This window comes from Ostrinia nubilalis, chromosome 19 (genome assembly GCF_963855985.1).
Source record: "Ostrinia nubilalis chromosome 19, ilOstNubi1.1, whole genome shotgun sequence".
Taxonomy (NCBI): Eukaryota; Metazoa; Arthropoda; class Insecta; order Lepidoptera; family Crambidae; genus Ostrinia; species Ostrinia nubilalis.
In genome coordinates, this window is record NC_087106.1 from 6,571,649 (window position 1) to 6,596,138 (window position 24,490).

Genomic DNA, 24,490 nt, shown 5'->3' on the forward strand with positions numbered 1-24,490 from the left:
GGCCGCTAGAGCGCATTCACGCTCACGTCAAATTCTCGATTTCTCAAACATGGCGCCGCGATCAATGAAGTTGTAATGTGTAGTGAAGTCTAGTGTAAAAAATTGAAATGATTTCACCTTGTGTTGTTTTTGTGTGTGATATTAACCATTAATGGGCCATGGGGAGGGGCCAGGAGTTGCTAGATGCAGCCCGCAATGGCGAGAGGCGAACTGTCGAAAAAATACTGGGACAAATAACGAAAAGGAGTGGTCCTTTTACAAGGTGGGTCTTTTCATGTTTTAGCAAATGATAAGATCACTTTGCGGCCGGTTTTGGTGAAATGTAGCATACTGCAAAGTACGTTTAATTTACTATCATGTCAGAATGCAAGAACCACGTAGGCTGTCATTGATCAACAATATCGAAGTGTTTTCTTGTAACTTGTAGGGGAGATTTTTTTCAATGTTTACTAGCTTATCAGCATTTCTTGACTGATCATCGCCTATAGCTACATCGTTATGTTGATGATTATTGTTTATTGTGTCGTAGAATCCATTTGAACAGCGATTAATTTATTGATTGCAAGGTCAGTTGATGCCATACTATGTAGGTATTTATCTACACATCCTCACCAACTATACCTACTCGAGTTTCTTAGAATCTCAAGCGGGTTTCCTTAAATTATTCTTAGATATATGTGAGTATGCTTTTGTATTCTGTGTTCTCTGTAGCTAGTGGTTTAGTAAACATGTAGGTAGTAAGTAGGAGTTTTATTAATTAATTTTATGATTAACAGTTTTCAGAAACTTGCATTACATGTACATTTATAAGTATCTACTTGGCATAATATTAGGCAAGATAAAGATTTTATATGAATTTTCACGCAAGTAGTAATTTGAATTACATATTTAAAATATTATGGTAAAGGACCATAACGTTGTTACAACCACAAATTCCACAGTGTTTACCTTGACATGCTGTCACATGTACAGATGACAGTACGTAAAGCTAAACATTCACCATCCTATGTAGTTGCAATAAGACCTATTTTGCTATAAAAATGTAGTCTGATATGCTGTTTAATTTGAGTAATTGATGTGGTATGTAATTGACTAAAAAAATATCAAAATAGTTTCTATATTTACGCATTATATGTTCTTCGGTGCATTTTGCGAAAGCACGCTACTCTTCCATTTGATGCAAACATTCTCTCACAGAGACGCTCTACTACCAAAGTTTGTAGCCTAAAAATTTGTAGAACGACTTTTGCAAAACGCCAGTGCGATGCCCTTTCCTGTAAACTGTACAATACACTGCATAAATTCACATCCATATACAACTTAAATAGATATGAAGTGGTTAAGAATGCCACAACATATCTCCAGAACCTATCCTATGCAGACACCGAAAATCTTCTAAAATAAATAAATAAAAGAACGTAGTATTCATCACTCACATATACACACACACACATACACACACCACACACACATACACACACCACACACATACAAACACATTCACACTAACAAATATATGCTCTCATGTATACTTGGGCTTGGTTGCGCCACCTTATTTTGACCGTAACAGTTACAATAACCAGTGCTTTTTGTATGGAGTTTGACAGATTTTTGACGTTCGTCAAAGTCAGGGTAGGATGGTGCAGCTCGGCCTTGGTAATTAATGATTTGTTTTTATTTTTATCTTTTCCCTCTTTGTATACCTAGTTATCTTAATAATTTTTATGTAACTCAGTAACCCACTTCCTGGTTGTTTAAACACTGTCCTGTGTTTTTTTTATTAAATCCGTTTGAGGAATCACTGACCCTGATAATACAGTTTTTTACTAGTTTCCGGGTCAGGGGTCCAAGTTTTTGTGACACTAAAAATTAAAACTAACCCTAGAGTAACATAATTTTACTAATTACTTTATATTGTAAATTACTGGGTTGTTTAAGTGAATAAATATTTATTATATTTATTTATTATTATATTTATTATTATTAGATGTCCACAACATTAGATGAAAACAAACCCTTCAAAAACAGACATCGTAATATTCGTAACATTGCGAATCACATTTTAATTCTGTCTTAAACTTACATTCTCGGTGAGGGTCAGGCATATCCAGCTGACTGAAAATCTCTCTCATTAAAATAAATGTTCTTATTGGAGATAAAATAGGTTTCTAAGTTTTAGTGCTGAGATAAAATTGTTTATGTTAGATAGATTAAGATAAGAAGTATTTTTTTGACAATCCTGGTTGTATGTAAGATAATCATTCTATACTTACGAGCAAAAGTATGGAATCACCCCTTTATGTTCCGAGCGGTCTTAAGAACTGAATGACTATGTATTGTATGTATCTATGGTATCAATTTTAAGTTAATATCTCCTTTAAAATGGTATCCTTTTTATTGATCTTCTATAGTCATTTAGTTCTTATGATCGCTCGGAATAAATAGGGTGATTCCATATTTTTGCTGGCGAGTGTACTATTGAAGACCATGTCATCAATAAGTTTACATATTTTAAGAAGTACTTATACATGCAGATACTTTAACCCTTATCTAGGCTATGGTTAAATAGAGCCCACATCAATTCGAACTTTATGCTGTGAAGATATGGTTGAAAAAAAATACTTTTTTAGCCTGATTAGGGGGCGTCCATAAATTACGTGAGACAATTTTGGCTATTTTTCAACCCCCCCGCCCCCCTTGGTGAGATTTGGTGAGATTTTGCCTGACCCCCTCCCCCACCCCCAAATCTCACGTGATATTAAAAAAAATCCGAAATTTAATAGTTTTGGAGTAATATTTAACATTTTTTTTGTGTGCTTTAACGTTGTTGCTAACGAGTGCATCAAAAAGATCTATAAAGTTTAAGATTTTAGTTCTTGAAAGTATCTGCTAGGGACGCTGTACAATCATCATACATTTAATGTATGTCATTTTTTACGCAGTCGCTAGCGGATGACGATTGTGTAAAGTCGCACTAAGCCCACTGATTACGAATAGATCCAGAAATTCACGTGTAGTGACAGCGGTTAGTACTAGGGTCACATTGTTTTTTTACAGAAGTACCTAGTCTAATTGTTCCTTTCTACAAAATCACTAATAATCTAGCAAAATCGATTTTGATAAAAAAAGAACTTGTTTTATAATTTTCTTAATTTCGTCATTTATTCTGCATTTTAGTATTCACACATGCAGACGGAAGCATTTTTAGTTGTATTTAAACAAATATTGAGACTGTATAGATTATAGAATATAATGACATTATCATCATACAAATATCATTTTTTAGTCCTGACAAGGAACCCTTAATAGTTTCGATATGTCTGGCTGTCTGTCTGTCCGAGGTTTTGCTTGGAAACTATTGGCACTAGGGAGCTGTAATTTTGTAGAGGTATGTATATTAATCACGACGACAAAACGGTAGAATAAAATTTTGAAAAAAAAAATTTTTTAGGGTAGCTCCCCTACATGTAAAGTGGGGATGGTATTTTTTTCGTCTTCTACCCCATCGTGTGGGTAGGTCTTTTAAAATGGCTTAGGGGTTTCTAAGACCATTTTTCGATTTAGGGATCCGTTTGCAAAATGTTAAAGTTTAAAGTGCCAATTTTTGTCCGAGTAGGGCGTTCCCCCCCGCTAAAAACTAAACTGTTGGCTTGATAAATCTGGAAAAATTCAAGATTATAGTGCTTTTTATGAACTTTCAAGGAAAACTATAGCGGTTAAGATAGATTACAGTTAGTTCAAGAGTAATAGTCGTTTTACTCATGTATTATAAAATTTCATACCTAATAAAAATTCCTTAGAAGAAAATATTAAAAGTGACTTTAGATGAAGTAATTGCTTACTTCTGAAATATATTGTGATAACGACGGACAACTAAGGAACCCTACACTGCGCGTGGCACGACACGCACTTGGCCAATTTTTTTACTTAAGATTTAACCCAGTTTTCTGGCAAACTATTTCTCTATTTCTTGTGGAAAAAAATACGTGATATTTCCCGAGACCCCCCCTCTCCCCCACGTGAGATTTGATGAGGTTTTTGTTGACCCCCTCCCCCCCCTAAAAGCCTCACGTAATTTATGGACGCCCCCTTATGGGATGATAATAACAGCTTAAGCATGATGTACTCACCATTTAACTTTACTTAATTATAAGGATTTACTAGACAATGCAGTTTCATGCAGTAAGCTTCATTCTACCTAAATAAAACTAAAAAAATAGAGCATTCTCTACAGTAAAAAAAAAAACAATTTTAGTAGCTTTTATTTATTTTGGATCACCAACAAGGTGATGTTATTACTAATAGGACCAAAAATGGCTTCATTGTACTTTTTTTTTTTAAATTTGTATGGATTGAGGAAAACTGTTAAAAAATACAAACTAGTAAATTATTATTGTTTGTTGTCTTTCTGCAACAATAAATGTCTTGATGGTTGTGTGATTACATAGATAACATTTATTTTACAGATTTCTTAAATAATAAACCTACATAATTAACTATGAAATTGGTATTCAAAATCTACAGATTCACATCACAAGCATAATACTGTGATTTTAATAGCTTTTTTTCAACGAAAATGAAGTAATAATAGTTATTTTGACCATCTTTTATGTGTACATGTCATACATTTCCATGATAAATTCAGAAGGCCTTAGGCACATTTGTAGCCAAACTATTTATTTATTTGTACCATTTAGTGGATGGATTGCAGTTCTGGATAGTCTGCAGTTGTACAAAAACAAAATGTTTCATTGCATATCTGTGTCGGTAGTACAAATAGCTAGTCTACTCTTAAAAAGAAATCTCAATATCAAAGGTACGACTGTAATCTAAAAGCAGTTATCTATTTAAGGAAGTGGGATAACTGAAACCATTAAAGTGAAGTGTTTGGCTGCGGGCCAGACGCCAATCGATGTTGAGGAACGATCGTTGAACTTTCGTATGTCCGTGTTAGTCCAGGACTGCCTAACCAGGCTGCACATGCACTTAGTTTAGTATAGAGTTAGTATGCAGAACATTGCACTGTGCGGAAATATAAAATCTGCGCAATTTTGTCCATCAGCAATTCAATTCCTAAACAAGCATGGTTGACTGCTATCCACCTAACAGACCTTCAAAATAAATTCAATACCATCGGGAATAATCCGCGAAAAACGTGTCACCGACGTAATGGAAATGGAAATTCTGTATGCCATGTTGTACATATGGATGAAAACCATAATAAATCGGCATGCGTTTGCTATGGTACAGTCGACACGCTAAGCGTTACGCATTAAGCTAATATTCGGATATTTTTAGCACGAAACCTGGGATGGTCAGGCACTTATCTGTGTTTACATGTAAATGTTGACTTATAGAAAATATGCCCTACCTTATACTCTTTGCAAAAGGTGTGAAAATAACATTATCCACCATATTTTCCGCAAGCGTAACTTCGCAACGAAATTACTATTGGAATGTTCTAGCTTACCTATGCTGGCTGTTTTGTTTACCAAATTATTTCTAAGGATTCAGTGAAGCTAAACTAATTAGCGCATTAGCCATGGATCGGGTATTTGACAGTTGTAGATACTAATTAAAGAGGTTTGCGACTTTGCGAGAGTTTCGTGAAAGTAGCAGCAATCTTCAATCGACTGTTTACTATTTTAAGGGCCCTTTTCTACGGCAATCCAATTCTTCGGGTTCTTCGGGATCCTGCATTGCTGATTGATTTGATTGATTGATCCCGAACATCCTGTTTGCATTGTCCCGCAACGTAGGCGCTGGATCCAGGCCGATACCAGACCCACCGGTCATTGTGGAAATCATTGGGAGGCCTTTGTTCAGCTCTAGTGGACGTCCTATGTCTTAAATGATGATTGTGTTTTCACACGACAGTCCAGTTTTGAGAGGTCATGCAGGACTGCATCCCGCAAAACTGGATTGCCGATTTAACGGCTCTCGTTCTTAAAACTACTTGGATCTTGAAAAAGCAGTTCCTGCAAAAAACTGACTGCAAGAAACTCCGTGGGAAAGAGCCCTTACCCGGAATAATACCTCTTAATAGGTGTTATTTATCAGTGAAATGGACGCGATTGGCGATCCAATCACGTAATGGCGTTATCAAGTTGACCCGATTTCGTGACGGTACATTTTAATTACCAGATCGTCGGTCCACCTAGTGGGAGGCCTGCCCACGCTACGTCTTCCAGCTCGTGGTCGCCACTCAAGAACTTTCCTGCCCCAGCGGCCATCAGCTCTTCGAGCTATGTGCCCCGCCCACTGCCACTTGATTTTAGCGATTCTGCGGGCAAGGTCGCGGGAAGTACCTGGATGCAAGCGGCGCAGGACCGGTCTTTGTGGAAATCCTTGGGGGAGGCCTTTGTCCAGCAGTGGACGTCTTTCGGCTGAAACGAACGAACGAACGAACATTTTAATTGTCGATTGAGTGTTTCCGTGATTATGGGCACAGATAAAACACTACTTTCTACCTGAGTTATGATCATTGATGATTGAACAATCTTAACATTCTGGGCAAAGGTCATGATAATGACTTTTTCACATGGGTTCATGATCTACTATCAAAGTTGATCTTTGTTTATTTATTAGTTTCAGTTTCAATACAAAATTTAAAAATCGTGATTCGTGATTGTAATAGGTAGAGCATCATCTGTTTCTGAAAAGCTAATCTAATCCGTTTTGCGGATAAATCGATTTTCGTTTATCTACATAGTACTTACCTAGATGGGTACATATTGTAAATACTACAAACCTGATGCGCTATGTTACCAATAAACGGTAGTACATGTTGTACTTAATTAGTTATTAAACGTATTTATGTTAATTCTTTCCTCGTGTTTACTTTATAATAAAGGTGCATTCACATAGCATCATCATGCGTGAGGTGTATTAAGTCGTCCTTATGTGGGTGTTTCTCTGCTATTTGGAAAATCGTCCATACAAGACTGTCCTGAAGTAATTTTATTAATTGTTGAGAAATTTTGCTAATGAAATTCAGGGGTAATTTAAATACATATCTAAAAAAGCCCACACATTTTCCCCTTAGTTTTTGAGTTATTGGCGATTTTTCGCAAAACTGCGACAGGGGACTGTTGCAACCACCCAGGGGAATGTTTTATGGACAAAAACAATTAGTATTTTACTTTAAGTAAACAAACTCTTTATTTTTCTTTGCCATTATAAAAATATGTAAGTTTTTGAAACAAAAAATATTATTATTAAAACAAATATTACTAATTTATAATGACTTTTCTTAAGCCTAATAACAGTAGCATTAAACTTAACGAACAATTAAGTTTTAAGACTTAAATTGTATGACACTAAAGTCAATCTTTATAATAATCAAAAATGTAGTATCCTGCCTTTTAAAACAGAACCAAAAAAATACAAAAAGTAATAAACAAAAAACATTATTACTGCTAATTTTTGTTTTTTGACCCCGTTTCTGGTGAATGTAATATTGAAACGCTATTCTTGTTATTTCGTGTTGGGTCAGATGATCTTAAAGTCGCCTGATGTTCTTCTGCGAAATCTTCTGAATCAGATGTAGGTATTTTCTCTTCCGAAATTATTTGTTCATTATCATCATCATCATTTCAGCCATAGGACGTCCACTGCTGAACATAGGCCTCCCTCAAAGACTTCCATGTTGATCGATTCGTAGCGGCCTGCGTCCAGCGCCTTCCTACTACCTTTATAATGTCGTCGGTCCACCTTGTGTACCGTAAAACGCAGCGTGGAACGTCCACGCGGCCTCCACTACAGAACCTTGCTGCCGATGGGCCATCAGTTCTGCGTACTATGTGTCTTCCTATTGCCACTTCAGCTTGCTAATCCGTCGGGCTATGTCACCGACTTTAGTTCGTTTACGGATCTCCTCATTTCTGATTCGATCTCGTAAAGAAACACAAATTATTTGTCATGTCTTCATGACTTTCTTTTTTGCACGAAACTTAGCACAGTGCTCCCTCCAAACCTTTTTTACAGCCTTATGCTCACGACAACTCATATCTTTAACTGATTTTAATTAAAGTTTTACTTTTTTCTTCTTTTTTTCAATTTTTCTTGTAGGGTAATGTTTCAAGTCGATGATATCATAATTGCACAGCTATACGTTTTTGTTCTAGAAATTCTTCTCATGTTTCGCGTAGCTTCTTTTTCAGTGAAATTTTGAGATAATACCTACTAAAAAGACGTTATTTTAGTGGTCAAAACCTAGGAAAACAGTAGTATGAACAGTCCCCTGTGGTATGAACAGTACCCTGTGCTATGAAATGACAGGGGAATGTTCGCCAGGGGAATGTTATTTTTACGTGAATACTTCATAAAACAATATCATTTAAAAACATTAAAATAAACGCAACGTATGTGGCTACATACTAGAAGATTAATTAATTTAAACAAATTGTCGTTATTAAAACTCTTAAAATAGTAAAAAAAAGGCTCACCAGGGGAATGTTTTCACTGACGGCCGAGACGCGTAGTTCACCAGATGACGCAGTAGTAGCATTAAACAAAATAGCGGCTGGCCACTAGCTACACAACTGAACAACCTTAACACCTATTGCGTTCCGTTTCGCGATCTAAGTGCTTTGCGCCAAAACTAAATATGACTTTAAACCGGTTTTAAAATTTTAACAGGGGAATGTTTTAATAATTTCAGAATAATTTTAATCAAAATATCATTCTCAGAAGGATATTTTGATTAAAATTATATTGTAAACATTGTTTGTGATGTATTAAGATGCTAACTGTTATTGTTAATGTATTTGGATATTTTTTATTCAAAATCAACAGCAATATAATAAACATTTGTAACAATATGTGTAATTCTGGAAAAGGGACGTACCAGGGGACTGTGATTTGAAACGTTTGAGGTTATTTATTCGAATATTCTATGATTAAATTACTAAATATGCTATGTCATGCTAAGAATACCTAATTCTATGTCGGTATTGATACAAAAACCTGAGAAATTTTAAGGTTTACTACATAAATTTAGCTTGGGACAGCGATTTTCCATTTAGTGGAGAAATGCCCATGTCCTTATGTCGGTTGTACCGGCTTCTGTCTCTTATAATGTCCTACGCACACCACGTAAAGAGAACGTAGTAATGTAAACATACCTTAATATGTTTATAATAAGGATAATAAAGTAACAAAGGAAATCAACCGGGCATATTTAACACCATTCAGTCTTTGTATCTCTAATTAACCATCAAACAAAAGCCAAACAGCCAAAACCAGATAGAGTAGAGCAATCTCATTGGCCTCCTCCAAAGAAACAGTTACGCGCGAAAATACCGCAATAAAAAACCTCTAACTAAAGCGACCTGTTGGCTGGTCCTATGATTCACCCACCAGGTCGGTTAGTCAGCGACTGTCGGTGGGACGCTCGGTTCGGTTTCCCGTAACATTACTTAACCAATATTTGTGTGGAACACACCATGTAACCGATAACGCTAAATAATAGGTGTGGCTAGTTGTGAGTGCAAAAACAGTGAGCATATGACTATAAGATATTGCGGCCAGGATGAAGTTTTGGCATGCCAATTTCGATGTCATTAACAACACTGTGAGGGGACTTGTAAGGAGATTCAGGTAAACCTTTACTATACTAATACTACTACTCTATAATATCAAGTACCTACTCCAGTTCTACATTATTATAAGCTTGCATTTCATGATTCAATCAAACCACATGTTAGTTTTGTTATCGTTGTTAACTTGGCATTGTAATCGAATATTTACAAACTATGACGGATATTATTTGACGGAACCTCGCGTGAAGCTAACATTTAGTTGCGGTTTTGGTACAAATCTGCAACAAACACTTGCTTAAGTTCTGTTTACATACTCGAATTATGTAGTCCAAGATACATAAAACGGACTTCAGTCCCTGTTTTCATCTGTAATCTATCTATCTATCTATATAAATAAAAATGACTTGCTGTTCGTTAGTCTGATTAAAACTCGAGAACGGCTGTGCCGATTGAGCTGATTTTGGTTTTAAAATGTTTGTCGTAGTCCAGGGTAGGTCTAAACGGTGAGCAAATAAGGAAAAATTGCGATGGCTTATTTATTGCCTTTAAGGCGGAACAGAGTTCGCCGGGTCAGCTAGTGTACAATAAATTTGAAGTAGCCAATGTAAATTTAAACTCTATTAGAGTAGGCGCACACCGTTGATTTTTCGTCGGCCGATAGTTTAGTCGGGCAGTTGATCAGTATGGGCATGTATGGGAGTGCGCACACTACGCCGATTCGATTTGGCCGATTCTTCATACAATTTAAAATCGGGCACAACTATCGGCCAACTAAAATCAACGGTGTGCGCCTAAAATAGCCTTACTAATTTCATGAGTAACCAATAAAATAGAAAACCCAGGATTAAAAAGGTGGGCCTAGTAATGTCATAAAGTCGTCCATATTAAGACTTACGGACGTCATGCAAATGTTTTCCTCGTATAACCCTAAACAACTGAAATAGAGCTAAAAGCGGGGCCCACGTACCATTATGAGTATGAGTAATAAATAGATGTGACAAGTAGAAACGATTCTTTGGCCCATTGACCTGCCTTTGTTCATTGTGTTAACGATTGTTGTCATAACATCGTACTATTTAGCATGTTTCTTTTTAGTATTGAACTTCTTTAGTCCTCTTTTGCACGTTTCTGCACAAGTCACGTTTTCCCATTCCTGAAATGAAATATTTACACCGAAATCTGTCACTACATACAATTTTATGATCATTTACCACCAATCGATGATGTACAAACTTTCTCCTATTATTCAGCAAATTGTATTTTTGTCACAACAACTACCTACTTGAGCTGCCATTTGGGTTCTGTTCTAACATTAGTATGGTTTAATCGAATCGTCAAAACATTGATAATGCAATATGATAATTCTCCGATCACTAATCTGGGTTCATGGATGTTATTCTATAAACAGTATTCATCATTATTCACTTGGTCCATTTCGCATAATTATCTTATCTAAATTTCGTAGCTTATCACAAGGCTGGTACCCAAGTAATCATCGGTTCGGATAACAGTGTTTCTTCAATTGTTTTGCGGTCATGTGTGTCTGACGAGGTGCTATTTTATTGTCCACCTCTCAAACCTGTTCTGAGTTGTGGCTTTCCTATGACTCATTTCTTTCTCCCCATTTAGTTTTATTTGAACTTCGACTAGTGACCATCTTTGCCTTCGCGGGACAGCCCCGTTGTGAGAATAACAACTTCAATATTTCTGTTTTTGATTGTAATATGGATGAAAAAACAGTGAAGTGTTGTGGCAACAATTTCGATTTCCATCTATCGGATGTGAGGTATAACTTAAATAGAAGTTGGCTTAAGACAAAGAGATTGAAAGCGAAAGTTTTCGATGTAGACAGGTGAGTGCTATTCTAAACAGTAACGCTTGATACAATGGACTATAATGATTGGCTGAAATGATAGCTAGATTTTACACTGATTGTAATAGCATAGCTTCAAACAACGTTAAGTGTTCCTTTATTGGTTCATTAAAGTTTAAATTGCTTTTACATGGTACCAAAGCGTTTTCGTATTGGTATTTCATCTATTCGTATTGTTTTACCTACTGTCTAAAAAGTATCTCCGCATAACATTTTTTCTGCGAATCCATCCGGCAATTTAAAAAGGGTAAAACATTTACCTGAGTCTTGGACGGTCTGTCTTAAGTTCAGGTTCCGCTTTGATAAATTCTCGTCTTGACCGTCTATTTGCATTCTCTAAAGTTTCCTTTGCCTTTGCAATTTGATCTCTACATGTTTGTGTTTTGGTCGCAAATTGGGCTTCGGTGAAATTATCATGCTTGGGTAATTTGCGATTCTAACGTAGCCTTTTTCCGCTGTCAAATTTTTTTGCGGACTTCTATTAATTTTAATGGAATGGTTGACTATATTTTATCGTAATTATCCCAGAATACGAAACATTGACTTTAAATTAATAATTTAAGAGTCAAATTGGGGAGCTAAAATTCCCTATTCTTCCATTTACCAAACAAGGGAGTTTATTAGGTCCAATGTTTATTCATAAGGTATTACAATTTAGTTTACGTTCATGATCTTACCTGACCTACATGTTTCAATGACTCTTTTCCTTTTTCTGCTAGGCTAACCTACATTCTGTTGACATAAGTGATTTGCGATGTTCACAATTAGGTATACACCTATTAGTCAAGTCTCGTGAACTTTAAGTTTTCACACTTGAGTTGATTTTCGTTCGCTCGCTGAGGGACATTGTCCTGTGGTTCGTTGACCAGCTTTATGTCAAGGCCAGATTCATGATGGAAACTGTTTGGTTGAGTTGTCTTCTCTAAATTTATACTTACTGGCTTAATAAACTGATGCGTAGGCCATGATTATACCTACTTGTTGTAGGTACGAATGAATGTTTATCTATTGGCAGAGACTAATAAAAATATTATGTTTATCAAAGACAAATAAAGTGATTATAATTCATATAGTTGTAAATGTTTACAAATGCCAACTTTTATACAGCTGCGGAATAAAATGGAACGCTCTGAATACGTGAACGCTATTTTCGTCCATTCTCATGTGGCAGTCGTGGCCGAGCGGTTAAGGCGTCTGACTAGAAATCAGATTCCCTCTGGGAGCGTAGGTTCGAATCCTACCGACTGCGAATTTCTTTTTGCTTTTTTTTTAAACATGAATATTTTTTTGTTTTAGTCTGAGAAGAGGCGCTGGCGTCAATGTACAAGACGACAATGGGTACACACCACTCCATCATGCATGTCTAAATGGTCACAAGTAAGTTTCAATTTAAATTAAAAGTTATACTGAAAGATTGTTGTTACAGTACATTAGCGAGTAACTTCTCAATAAAATACATTCTCGACTAACTTTCTCCTCCAAGAATAGCGAAGGCAATTTCCCCGCGCTTAAATTGCTTTTGATAATCGTTAGGCGTCGTATGCATTCACTCATAAAGGACATTGTCAGAAACCGCCTAAAAAACCGCCCAAAAACATTAACCCATCATAATTATTTTCTATTTTTTTTAATACATTAAGCACCCTTTCGTTCTAATGGACACTTAAGCATTGAAAAATTAAATAAATAAGTCTTTTAACGGTTATTCTATAATACTATTACAACTTCCGGACGTTTTGGTGCGTGGCATGGTCTAAAACCTATCAAGTTCCATAATTTTTGCCGATAAAATCTGTACGAGGCATTACCGTACTTTATTGCTGGGAGTCCATGTATAGTGATGTTCCTGCGGCCATCATAGACAATAAAATATCGATTTTGAAAATAAAATAAATCGATTAAACTGCTTTGAAGACTAGATTTGCGTTAAAAGCTAAAAAGATATTGACACTATTACAAGAAGCTATCTAAAGTGTCCAACTGGTCGAAGGTCGTAAATAAAATAAAAATAATTAGGACCATAAACTGATATTCATGGTATCATAACTGTAAAAGTGTCAGAATCCGATGTTGAATCCAATGCCAGTTGAAGTGTGAGAAACATAATATCAACCTAGTATAGTTGCCAGTCTCTCATAATCTATGCCAATGAGGGTTTTCGCGATTGAAAAATCCGCCAGATGGCAATACGTAGACGTGAGGTCCAAATGCTGCATGATTGGTTATTTTTGACATGACATTGACAGATATCCACCAATCATGCAGCATTTGGACCTCGCGTCTACGTATTGCCATCTCGCGGATTTTTCAATCGCGAAAACCCTCATTCATAGCACATTAATAATAGACCAAAATAATGAACTTTTATAGATTGTGAAAGAGAAGATAAAGATTTTATTATTTTATTAAAATCTTGCCACGAAGTAGTTTTTCAGTAGAAACCAGGATTGGATAATCGCTACAGGCAAGTATCAGAACATTTTATAAATATTTTTAATCGATTATATCCTTGTGAATCGTTTTAATAAATTGTCATTTTACTTTTTCAATTAAAACTTTTTCAATCCCTAGTCTTGTCAAACTGTCATAATGTCAACAAATTATAAATGTCACGTCAGTTGACTCAATTTCAGTCTTCTGTGCGTTTATTGTATTTTTATTTCAATGAAATAGTGCTAAAGGGTTAGTACTAAAAGTGAAAGCCTTTTTTCAGAAAGAAAACCAATGTGGTGCCCTTATTATTCATACTGTTTGAAAGTTACAAGTCAGTGATACAGAGTTGCCGACATTATAACTCCGTAGTGATACCATACCAAAGAAGAAGTTTTCCTAAACACACACACTTGTGTTATTTTTATATGTGATCAAATAAAAAGGATTAATTCTACTGCTCAAATGGAATAACTTATCCCAAGAGACCGAATATAAAAAAAAACCTCTCCATAGAAATTATCACCATCACGAGGATGTGAATTTTTTTGAGAATTTGATATTGGTCCTGTAAGAAAAGTAGTTGTATTTCAGTAGTAGAATCAACCCTTCTTGTTTCATCAGCAAGAGTAACTATAAAAACGCCCTGTAGGTAGGTATTTGAAGAGTTTGTTTAGTGTCAAAGACTGTCACACAGTGTAACTTAAATTGGCATAATTATTATGATAATGAACATAAAAACTTAAATAAATATTTATGTTAATATTTTTTGTATTTATTTATTTTCCCAAAGCTTCACAGTGACAGCTGAAACAGCAATACTGTTGTAAAACTAAACTTGGAACAAACTGTTACAAATATTTTACAAATTAAAATAAAACCGCATGTTGCTTTACTTTCTCGTATAGGTAATAAATGTAATTAATGGCTAGATTATTAATGTTACTTTGTTACCCTCAATAGTGAGGAGATCTTATAAAATGGTAACCCTGATTTTCATTGTCATTCAAGTGCTCTTTCTTCGCATAGGCTTCTGTGATTTGGCCAAGGGCCACACACATTGCGATAACATTATGCGACATTGATTTGACAGCAGCGGAGTGAAGTCTTGCGACTATGCAAAATGATACCCTGTAATCGTAGCGCATATAGACATAGACGGGGCGGGGCACATAGCTCGTAGAGCTGATGGCCGCTGGGGCAGGAAAGTTCTTGAGTGGCGACCACGAGCCGAAAGACGTAGCGTGGGCAGGCCTCCCACTAGGTGGACCGACGATCTGGTGAAGGTCGCGGGAGGTGCCTGTATGCGAGCGGTGCAGGATCGGTCTTCGTGGAAATCCTTGGGGGAGGCCTTCGTCCAGCAGTGGACGTCTTTTCGGCTGAAATGAACGAACGAACGATACGTATTACCACTATTTACCAGACATTACTATTTATTGCATACTCGCCGGATTACACGTAGGAGCACGCGCGTTACAGCTTCGGCCTTGCATTATTATAAGATCTTGTTCCGCCCTTTTACGAACTTCCTCCGTGAGGATATCCCCGCCGAATTCTATGATGAACCTATCAAAAGTCATATTCTGCAATGTCAACCCACCACAAGGTGGACCGACGACCTGATAAAGGTAGCGGGAAGGCGCTGGATGCAGGCCGCTACCAACCGTGCGATGTGGAAGTCATTGGGGGAGGCCTATGTTCAGTAGTGGACGTCCTGTGGCTGAAATGATGATGATGATGATGAAATGAATGAAAATGACAAATCTTCGAACGTGTATAATACCGTGCCAAAGTAATCATATAATTTTGGCACCTCAATAACTATTGCCGTTTTTGTTGTAAAGATCATGCAGCGCTACTTGCGGATATTATTGGAAAGAAAACTATGTGGGCTCTAGATCTGAAGCCGCTTTAACGAACACGAAGTGCTCATACAATGCGGCGTATTTTCTTCCAGTCTTTAGTCAGGACTTTAGTCGAATTAAAACCCCGGTTGAACGTGATATAGCCGCACTAGAATACGATGCTTTTTTGCATAATCGCAAGACTTCGTTCCAGTGTCGACCGAATGTTATCACGATGTATGTGGCCCAGGGGTTACCGTAGCCGCTAAGGTTTGAAACTTCTTGCTTAAAATATTGTAGTCTTTGGCATAGACTACGACGGTAGTCATGGAGATAGGAGTTTGTTATCTCGTGTCAGATGTAAATGGTGAAAAGAAAACTCATGATTCGTGTTATTTTTATGCAATATGTAGGTATTTTATAAAAGTGGAACCCCGAGTGATCTCCAAAACCCATTCTATTATTATATACGATTCGGCTTCGATATCTATAATACAATAGGAGTTTATTTCATGTGTCAGATGACAAGGGTGGAAACAACCTACGATTCATGTTGTTTATTTACGTGCAATATGTGGGCATATTATAAAATTGGAATGCCGAGTTGTATTTCTAAAACTTGTTCTATTATTTTATACTATTTGGCTGCGACTCGGCGTGACGACAATACAAAACATTTTTCGCGAATCGGTGTTCATACATTCACACAATACATTAGACGCCATGTTGTCATAAACGACATATTATAAAATCGCTGTGATTTAATATTCTTAATCATTAATTTTATGGCAAGTGTCCATCAGGAATCATTGTTCTTACACACAGAATCGTATTATTTCGCTTTCGGGTAGTAATATGTCAAAATTGTTGGTTCTTAGGCGAACAATGTATGGAGAACGAACATTGTCCTTTTCTATGCCACTGCAGTCAGAGAAAATGTTGTTAACTTTGCCAGATGGCGCTTCCTAGCTCAGTTGTTATGTTTTTAATTAATTCCTCAAGGTTGTTTGTCAAGTCCCATGTTTTACGATAAAGATAAAATATAACATTAAATTTTGTAGCTTAGTGTTACCAAAAGTTTAGCAACTTATGCCGAAGTCGGTATACGACCATTCCGACATTTTTCTTGCATTTATCACAAGCATTTCCGTGCTTCGATAAGCACGTTATAAGTTAGAGCACAGGTTAGAGGTTGTACGGAGGTTTGATTATATCTGACAGTAAGATTGGTCATTTACCTTACACTCTTTTACACCAATCCGTACTGGACCAGTGTGGTTGAGTGTATTTTGGGAAAGGCCTGCTGTACCCTGCAGTGGATTACATACTTGCTTTGCATGTGCCCCTCTTTGAAAGAAAGAAAAATAGTTTACAAATTGCACAGTTTAGTAAATTTATTATGCAGGAAATTGTGACATAGTTATGTTTTTAGGGAAATAGTCCGCATGCTGCTATCAGTTGACGCGTCCCCATGCATAGCGGACAAGAGGGGGGCGACGCCGCTTCACTTAGCGGCGTGGAAGGGGGAGTCCAACATCGTCGCCATGCTTCTCGCCCATAAGAACCCGCCGGTCAATGTGGACCAGCTGGTGAGTCAAGTATAGGGTAGTAGAGCACATGCTGCTGTCAGTTGACGCGTCCCCATGCATAGCGGACAAGAGGGGGGCGACGCCGCTTCACTTAGCGGCTTGGAAGGGGGAGTCCAACATCGTGGCCATGCTTCTCGCCCATAAGAACCCGCCTGTCAATGTGGACCAGCTGGTGAGTCAAGTATAGGGAAGTAGTCAGTCAGTTCAGCGTCAGTTGACGCGACCCCATGCATTGCCGACAAAAGGGAACGACGCCGCTTCACTTAGCGGCGTGTAAGGGGGAGTCCAACATCGTGGCCATGCTGCTGGCACACAAGAATCCCCTGGTCAATGTGGACCAGCTGGTGAGTCAAGTATAGGGAGACAGTCCGCATGCTGCGATCAGTTGTCGCGTCCCCATGCATAGCGGACACAAGGGGAACGACGCCGCTTCACCTAGCGGCGTGGGAGGAGGAGTCCAACATCGTGGCAATTCTTTTCGCTCATAAGAACCCGCCGGTCAATGTAGACTAGCTGGTGAGTCAAGTATATGGAGATAGTCCACATGCTGCGGTCATTTAACGCGTCCCCATGCATAGCAGACAAGAGGGGGGAGACGCCGCTTCACTTGGCGGCGTGGAAGGGGGAGTCCAACATCGTAGCCATGTTGTTGACCCCGTACTCATGATATGCTTTAAATTAACACCATTGCAGTCCAGTGTACCTACCCTATTTTAAATATAGTACGCACACAATGCACATACTATTGTCTTGTTACTAGACTATGACTGCCTCAAGCAGATTTTTTCTCATTGCAATTATTGAATAAACTTCTGATGTGAATTCTTCGTCAACCCTGTAGTTAGAGGTGATAAAAATATTTCCAATAGAAATCTCATTAGAGGCGGGATTCATCACACTATTCCTTGTCTCCAGACCCAAGACCACGAGACGGCGCTTCTGTCAGCGGCCCACTTCGGCTACACAGATGTAGTGGCCCAGCTGATAGCGAAGGGCGCTGACGTCACCATCAGGAACATCAGGGACGAAAGCGCTTTGGACCTCGCAGCGCAGTATGGGAGGTGAGTTTGCAATCGAAGTAACGAATAATCCAGAATGTTATTTATTCGCCCGGTTAATTACATGTTAACTTCGAAGGATTTTCTCGGCTTACTCTTAATTGAAAAACTACAGCTGGACAAAGGGCCCCCTAATTTCAAGGATTTTTACAGCGATCGCTCCTGCGCTGTCCGAATTCAGGCGTGTCAAGCAATGTTCTCCACCACCATAAAAGATTCTGACTAGTTTGAAGCTTAGTCACAGGTCTTACTTTACAGGGCAATGGCAATAAAGTTGCTAAAAATTACAGTCATCTGATATTAAGTAGTGTTTGTTGGATATTCAACTAAAGCAGCTGTAAAAGTTTCTGAAAGTGGTTGAAAAATATTCAACAGACCTCCATTACTTACAGATGCGTGCGCTAATTTGCGAAGACTTGCCAGACGGACCCTCTAAATCATAACTTAGTTCTAAAGCTGGCTACTTGACTATATTCCACTAAGTACTCCAACTTAGAAACTTTAAATTCACAAACTGACTCGGAATATACAACATGTTTGAAAAGTATCCCATGTTAGTCTTCAAGTAAATGTGTATAAGCTGCTTATTTTAATTAGGTTTACAAATTAATCTTGATAAGACATCAATTAACCTTATTGCAACATTACTCATATCAACATATTGTCTAGGTTCTAGTTTTTGCCTGCGGCTTCCCCTGCATGAATTCTATTTATGATATCGGTTCAGTAGCTTTTTAGTTCATTCGTTACAAACATACAAATATTTCCTTTTTATTATTTAGTATGATTTCTCTATCAACTTTTATGGCAACATTTCTTAACGACCAAAAGGTACCGCCCACGTGTAACCTTATGTCTATTTATTCTAAGCCCCCAGAGTATTTTAAAATACATTAAAGAGTGTTGCCCTGTTAAGAATGATGTCAACGACAGGATGTTGCCAGCATAAAGGACCTTTTGATATCCCTCAATGTCTGCTAATGGTCTTGTGAGAGGTCTAGAAATTGTTCTTTTAAATGGGTCGGTTTATCGGTTAGATTGACCTATAAAGGCATTTGCCTTTATAAGACTTACTGGATAGTTTTCCGAAATAATAAATGTACCGGCATCAACTTACAGCAGATTGGGGTAATAATGGCTATCATTGTTTTAGTAATTTAAAATACGTTTAGAACCTTAAAATGGACACGTAACTTTACATTGAAGACCCTTCTCAGGGCACTTACGAGTATAAGTCCCAAATATACATTGCAAGGCAAGTTAAACGCTATGACAATAAATCGGTCTGTGCTGAGAAGTAGTGGAAGAAACGCTGCTACCTTTACTATCTCTTGATCACGATAAAAAGGTATAGGAAATACTGTAAATCTCTGACTATCCAGCTTAAGTATAAAAGGCAAGTTTTTGTTGCACATTATTAATTAGATCGTATAGTTTGACCGTAACTCGGTAACGGCAACTTGAGCACACAAGATTTATAAACTACGAGGCGCCCGCGGTCTTGGTACTTGAAAGAGAATTTCGTTAGCATGTTGCTTTACTAGCTCTCAACGTTAGATGCGCAACTTTGGCGGAATAGTTTGTATGTAATTAACCACTTAAATAATTGCATTTAATGTAAGTGGACTTGAATTTGTACGTTTGAGACGCTGGTGGTTGGAGTTGTGAGTTAGGGATATAGGTAAGATATTATATGTTTGTTTTTCTATCACATTTTATTTGCTTACTTTTATGGTGGTCGTTTTGGCCTACTAGGGGGATAAACGATATGGTGAAAGTCGCGGGAAGTACCGCAGTGTAGGACCGGTCGTTGTGGAAACCCTTGGGGTACACTTTTGTCCAGCAGTGGACGTCATTTGGCTGAATCAAGCGAACTTTTTTCTATGGTATTATTGCAAACTGATTGAAGCCTGTCTAAGATAAACATTAGATTTTTTACAATACAGCGACGGCATACCGTGTTGTAAGCCTAGGGAGGACCTTTTAAAATACCTTTTTCTCTATGTATTCCGTAAAATGTATCCAATAGGTATACAAACTTTATCGTCGTCCTAGTTCCTACAAAATGCCTAAAATTATTATGCAACAATTCCAAGTATGCCAGCATTGCCCGCTTTCGCCCTACCTGGGACATAGTTTGCTTATGTAAAGTAAGTAATACTTGTTTATACGTGGGACGAGGCAACATTCTGAACATTAAAGTCACTTAAACATAATTTAATGGCTTAGGAAAAGGACTTTGGAGTTATCCTTGAAGATATGCACGTAAAAAGATATGAGTTTGCGTAATGAATTGAAGCAACCTTGGTTTATTATCTACTGAAATAAATGAGGTCGTATTGTAATGTCTCTATGCAAAACATTAATGAATGAAGTATACTTGTAGATCTATTTAGTGTTATTCAACTACCATTGCTCAGTCATGTGTGTGACTGTGTACATCGAAATAACACAAGCCATGGTTTCAACTCATTTATTATTATGACTTCAAAAGATGATTTCATACATTTTTGAGTAAGACTTTCTGGGAAATTCAGGGTTGTGTCGTTTAGTGATATCTCGTCATATTTATATGCTGTAGCATTGCTTAGCCTTAGCCTACAGACAGATGTAACTTAATTGATCTCCTGGAAGAATCTTAGCGTTCTACATATTATGATTTGATAAACCATATTAAACCTTACTCCTTTGTCCTAAGGTTGGAGACAGTCCAGCACCTACTCCGCGTGATGCCTCAACTGGTGGACCCATACAAGCCTCCAAAGTGTCGCACGAAGCTGTTTTCCTCCACCCCCCTCCATCGAGCCAGCAAGAACGGTCGCAAGTAAGTGATAATGTGGTTCTATTAGAGCGCTTTCACATTTAGGCGATTTAGCAGAGCTACAAACACGCGACAGACGAGCTGCCGAAAATTTCATACTATGTGACAGCGGATGCATGCCTTCACATTATAAAAACGCTGCTGCCGCGTTTCTAACGCCCTAATATGAAAGCGCTCTTAAGCCTTGTGGTTCCAGCGGAGTGAAATAGGCACATCACTAATCTTTGATCACCTTGGGGATGTCGTAGAAGCGACTATAGATCTAACGCTTAACTCAGACAGTGCTTGAGGTATGGAAGCGGTTCGGGAGGGGTGATATTGACATATTGTGACGTGACAAAGCATATAATTCTGAAGGAGATCTGAAGCCTCGCTGAAGTTTGACGTTACAAAAACACACTCCCTCGTCAAATCCATTCCTCCGGCACTGACTGAGGCACTAGATCTATAAAAGACGATATGCGAACTTCAGTAGTTCTTAACCCATCTAACCAGCTTGGGGAGTGTAGAATAGACGATTTCAAGATTTGGCAGCGGCTGGATGAAAAATGTTGGAGGTCACGCTTTGTATTGTCCTTGTGGAAGCACTATAATGGACTGTTGTTATCAGAAATTGTGAGAATAGGTTTCGGTAAAACGAGAATAGAATAGATAAGTTGATTATACTTTTAAAAATCCGCATACAGTAGTGTCTCTAATTTAGATTAGTAGGTTTTCGTCATTTATTAACCTCGCCGAATCGTCGAATCAGTACAGTCAATGAAGCAATTCTCCTTCAATTATGACATAAGAACTGCTACCTTCCAGTGTACACGTTATTATTTTATGCTAATGTAAGGCGTGCTCGCGCTCCAATCGACTCATATTCATATTCATTCGTTCGTTATGACGCCCCAATAGGTACCGTGCCTACGAAATTGCTACTACGGCTGTAGCGAAGTGAGAAATGTTGTTGTGGATACGGCGATTGTTGTGATTGGATGTCAGATACAAATAATGTAACGTCCGTGGACCTAATCGAGAGACCCAACTTTTTAACCTCAGTGGTTCAGAAGGTAATGCCCGTTTCCACCATCAATCCCTAATTTTTAAGTGACCGCTATGGTAACACATAACAGGAGTTTTGTTTTCATAGGGGTCACTTCAAAATTAATTAGTGATTGATGGTGAAAACCGGCATAAGTGACGATTCAAGTCAATACCAAGCAAGAAGGGACCAGTCCAGTATAATTTTTTTTAGAGACATTTATCCATTTCAGACAATTTTTACTTTGAATCACTCGGATTGTATCAATGTCACATTTTAAAAGACAATTTTAAACGTTAGCTTCGTTTAATTCACACATGAAACGGAACAAAACTACTTTACAGCTTCATTATCGATCCGTTAACCCGTATCCGGCGTTTCTCCGATCAGGCGCGCGAATATTTTGTCAAAAAATAATTTTAAAACCTGTGCATCGTTCATACTGACACTATACAAAGTGTTACAAAACTCTTTACATTACCGCTTCATTATCGATCCGTTAACCTGACGATGTCGGTGCATGTCGCTTACCGTATCCGGCGTTTCTCCGATCAGGCGCGCGAATGTTTGTGTCAATTTTCCGCGCGCTACCGAAGGGTTAAATTGGCGGCGCGACGCCTGGCGGCTGCCTTGATGCGTGACGTCACAAGCCATAAGAAATGGCGGGATGTGAATACATAATTTGGGTAGATGAGAAAGTTTTCTTTATTGGGATTATAGGGATATGGATTTGGTTCTGAGAACTAGTTTGTGACATATTGATCTGTCTTTGGCTGCAGATTCATATTTCTGACAATTTATAGACTGTATCAAGATAAAAGGGGGCAAAGTATGGCCTCAAAGCCCTCACCAGATAGATAGATCATTGTTGCCACATAATACCACAAAACAAATGACAAATGAATGAAAGGAATATAAAATGGAAACCGATTAATCTGTTTAATCGCTAAGAGGCGATATCTTCTTTATTTTTGAGATTGTATTCCTGAATAGGTACTTAAAAATACACTTTTGCTCAGACAGAATTTTAGCTGTCGCTTATAACTTGAGACATGCGCGAACTTCTTATTAGGACGCAATTATAATTTCGAGTTAATCAGTCAAGTTTGCAAACAATTTCTACGAAATTCCAAAATACTGAAACGTTGACAAAAATAAGTTTTATCAATAATACGAATTGTAACATTTTGTAAACGATTTATACCCAAAAAGGGTGTAAGGTGTAAGTTTCTGTCCATTTATTTGTTTTGTATAATAATGTACATATTTCCGGAATGTGGTTTGAGAAATCGTGGGTTTAATTCGACCCTCATAATTTCAAGATGTTATGAAGGATTAAAGTGTTTCAAAATAAACATAAATATTCGCACATGCTTCTTAACTCGCGAATGTTTATGTTACACACTTTATGCTTTAAGTATGTTAGATTATTGTTTCAAGTGCACAAATCCTAACAAATACCTATTTCAAGGTCTGTATTTCTTGATATTAAAATCGGCCTATTAATCTAATTTGGAGTAGAAACTTTACTATAAGGCAACAAGCAACAGTGGTCTCAAAAAACCTTTTGTTTTTGGATTATCATTTTAATGCTAATAATTTTTACTTGAAAAAATCAACTGTTCGGATTTGATTTCGATGACTGCAGCAGTTGCGACTGCTCTTACCACTGAGCTACAAAGACATTGGCTACCCTTAATTTTTGTTATTCGACACATTTCAATACCCCATAATTTATTTAAATGATATACAAATATTTTACTTTCACTAACCTATGTCAGTCAATTTCATTTTACACAATGAGTTTAAAATACTGCGGTTTGAACCAATAGTTCCGTGTAAATGAAGACAACAAATCGAACCCCGTTGGCTCGTTAGCGTCATGCATATGAATGCGTGAATCACTCGACGCCGACCGCTGATAATCCGGTGCTATACATACCATGTTTATGTGTCGCTGTTTTGTGATCATTTGAAATGGTTGTAAATATGTATTAATTTAATCTGAGCTTTTGTGTAAAAACTGTCTTTCACGACCGAAACAAAATTTGTATATCTGTTAGTGGATTGTAATGGTTGCTTTTTATGGAAAGTAATGATGTTAACGGTACCTACTGTAATTTGTTTAACTGAAAACATTTTGAAAGTAACTACTATGACACTTCTATATATTATGGTCTTTCACCTCCTAAAAACAGACAAAAACAGCACGTTTCTTTTGAACAGTACGGACGATGGCATGTCCCTTGACATAGGGCATAGTATTGTAATAGGTGCGATTTTGCTACGAAAACGTTTTATGTACT

The 24,490-nt window shown here is 37.5% G+C and overlaps 1 protein-coding gene and 1 non-coding gene across 2 annotated transcripts in view; both read left to right on the forward strand.

Annotated features, from left to right (window-relative positions):
- The window catches only part of LOC135081339 (ankyrin repeat and SAM domain-containing protein 1A-like), a 25,255-nt gene continuing 765 nt past the window's right edge, over positions 1–24,490 (forward strand). Inside the window, exons 1-5 of the mRNA XM_063976058.1 lie at positions 1–262; positions 12,712–12,792; positions 17,122–17,278; positions 18,194–18,339; positions 21,035–21,160. Of these exons, the coding sequence (XP_063832128.1) occupies positions 159–262; positions 12,712–12,792; positions 17,122–17,278; positions 18,194–18,339; positions 21,035–21,160 (614 nt within the window). The 5' untranslated portion in view covers positions 1–158. The remainder of the gene's footprint in view (positions 263–12,711; positions 12,793–17,121; positions 17,279–18,193; positions 18,340–21,034; positions 21,161–24,490) is intronic.
- Positions 12,583–12,664, forward strand: Trnas-aga (transfer RNA serine (anticodon AGA)). The gene has a single exon. It is a non-coding gene; the product is annotated as a tRNA-Ser (tRNA).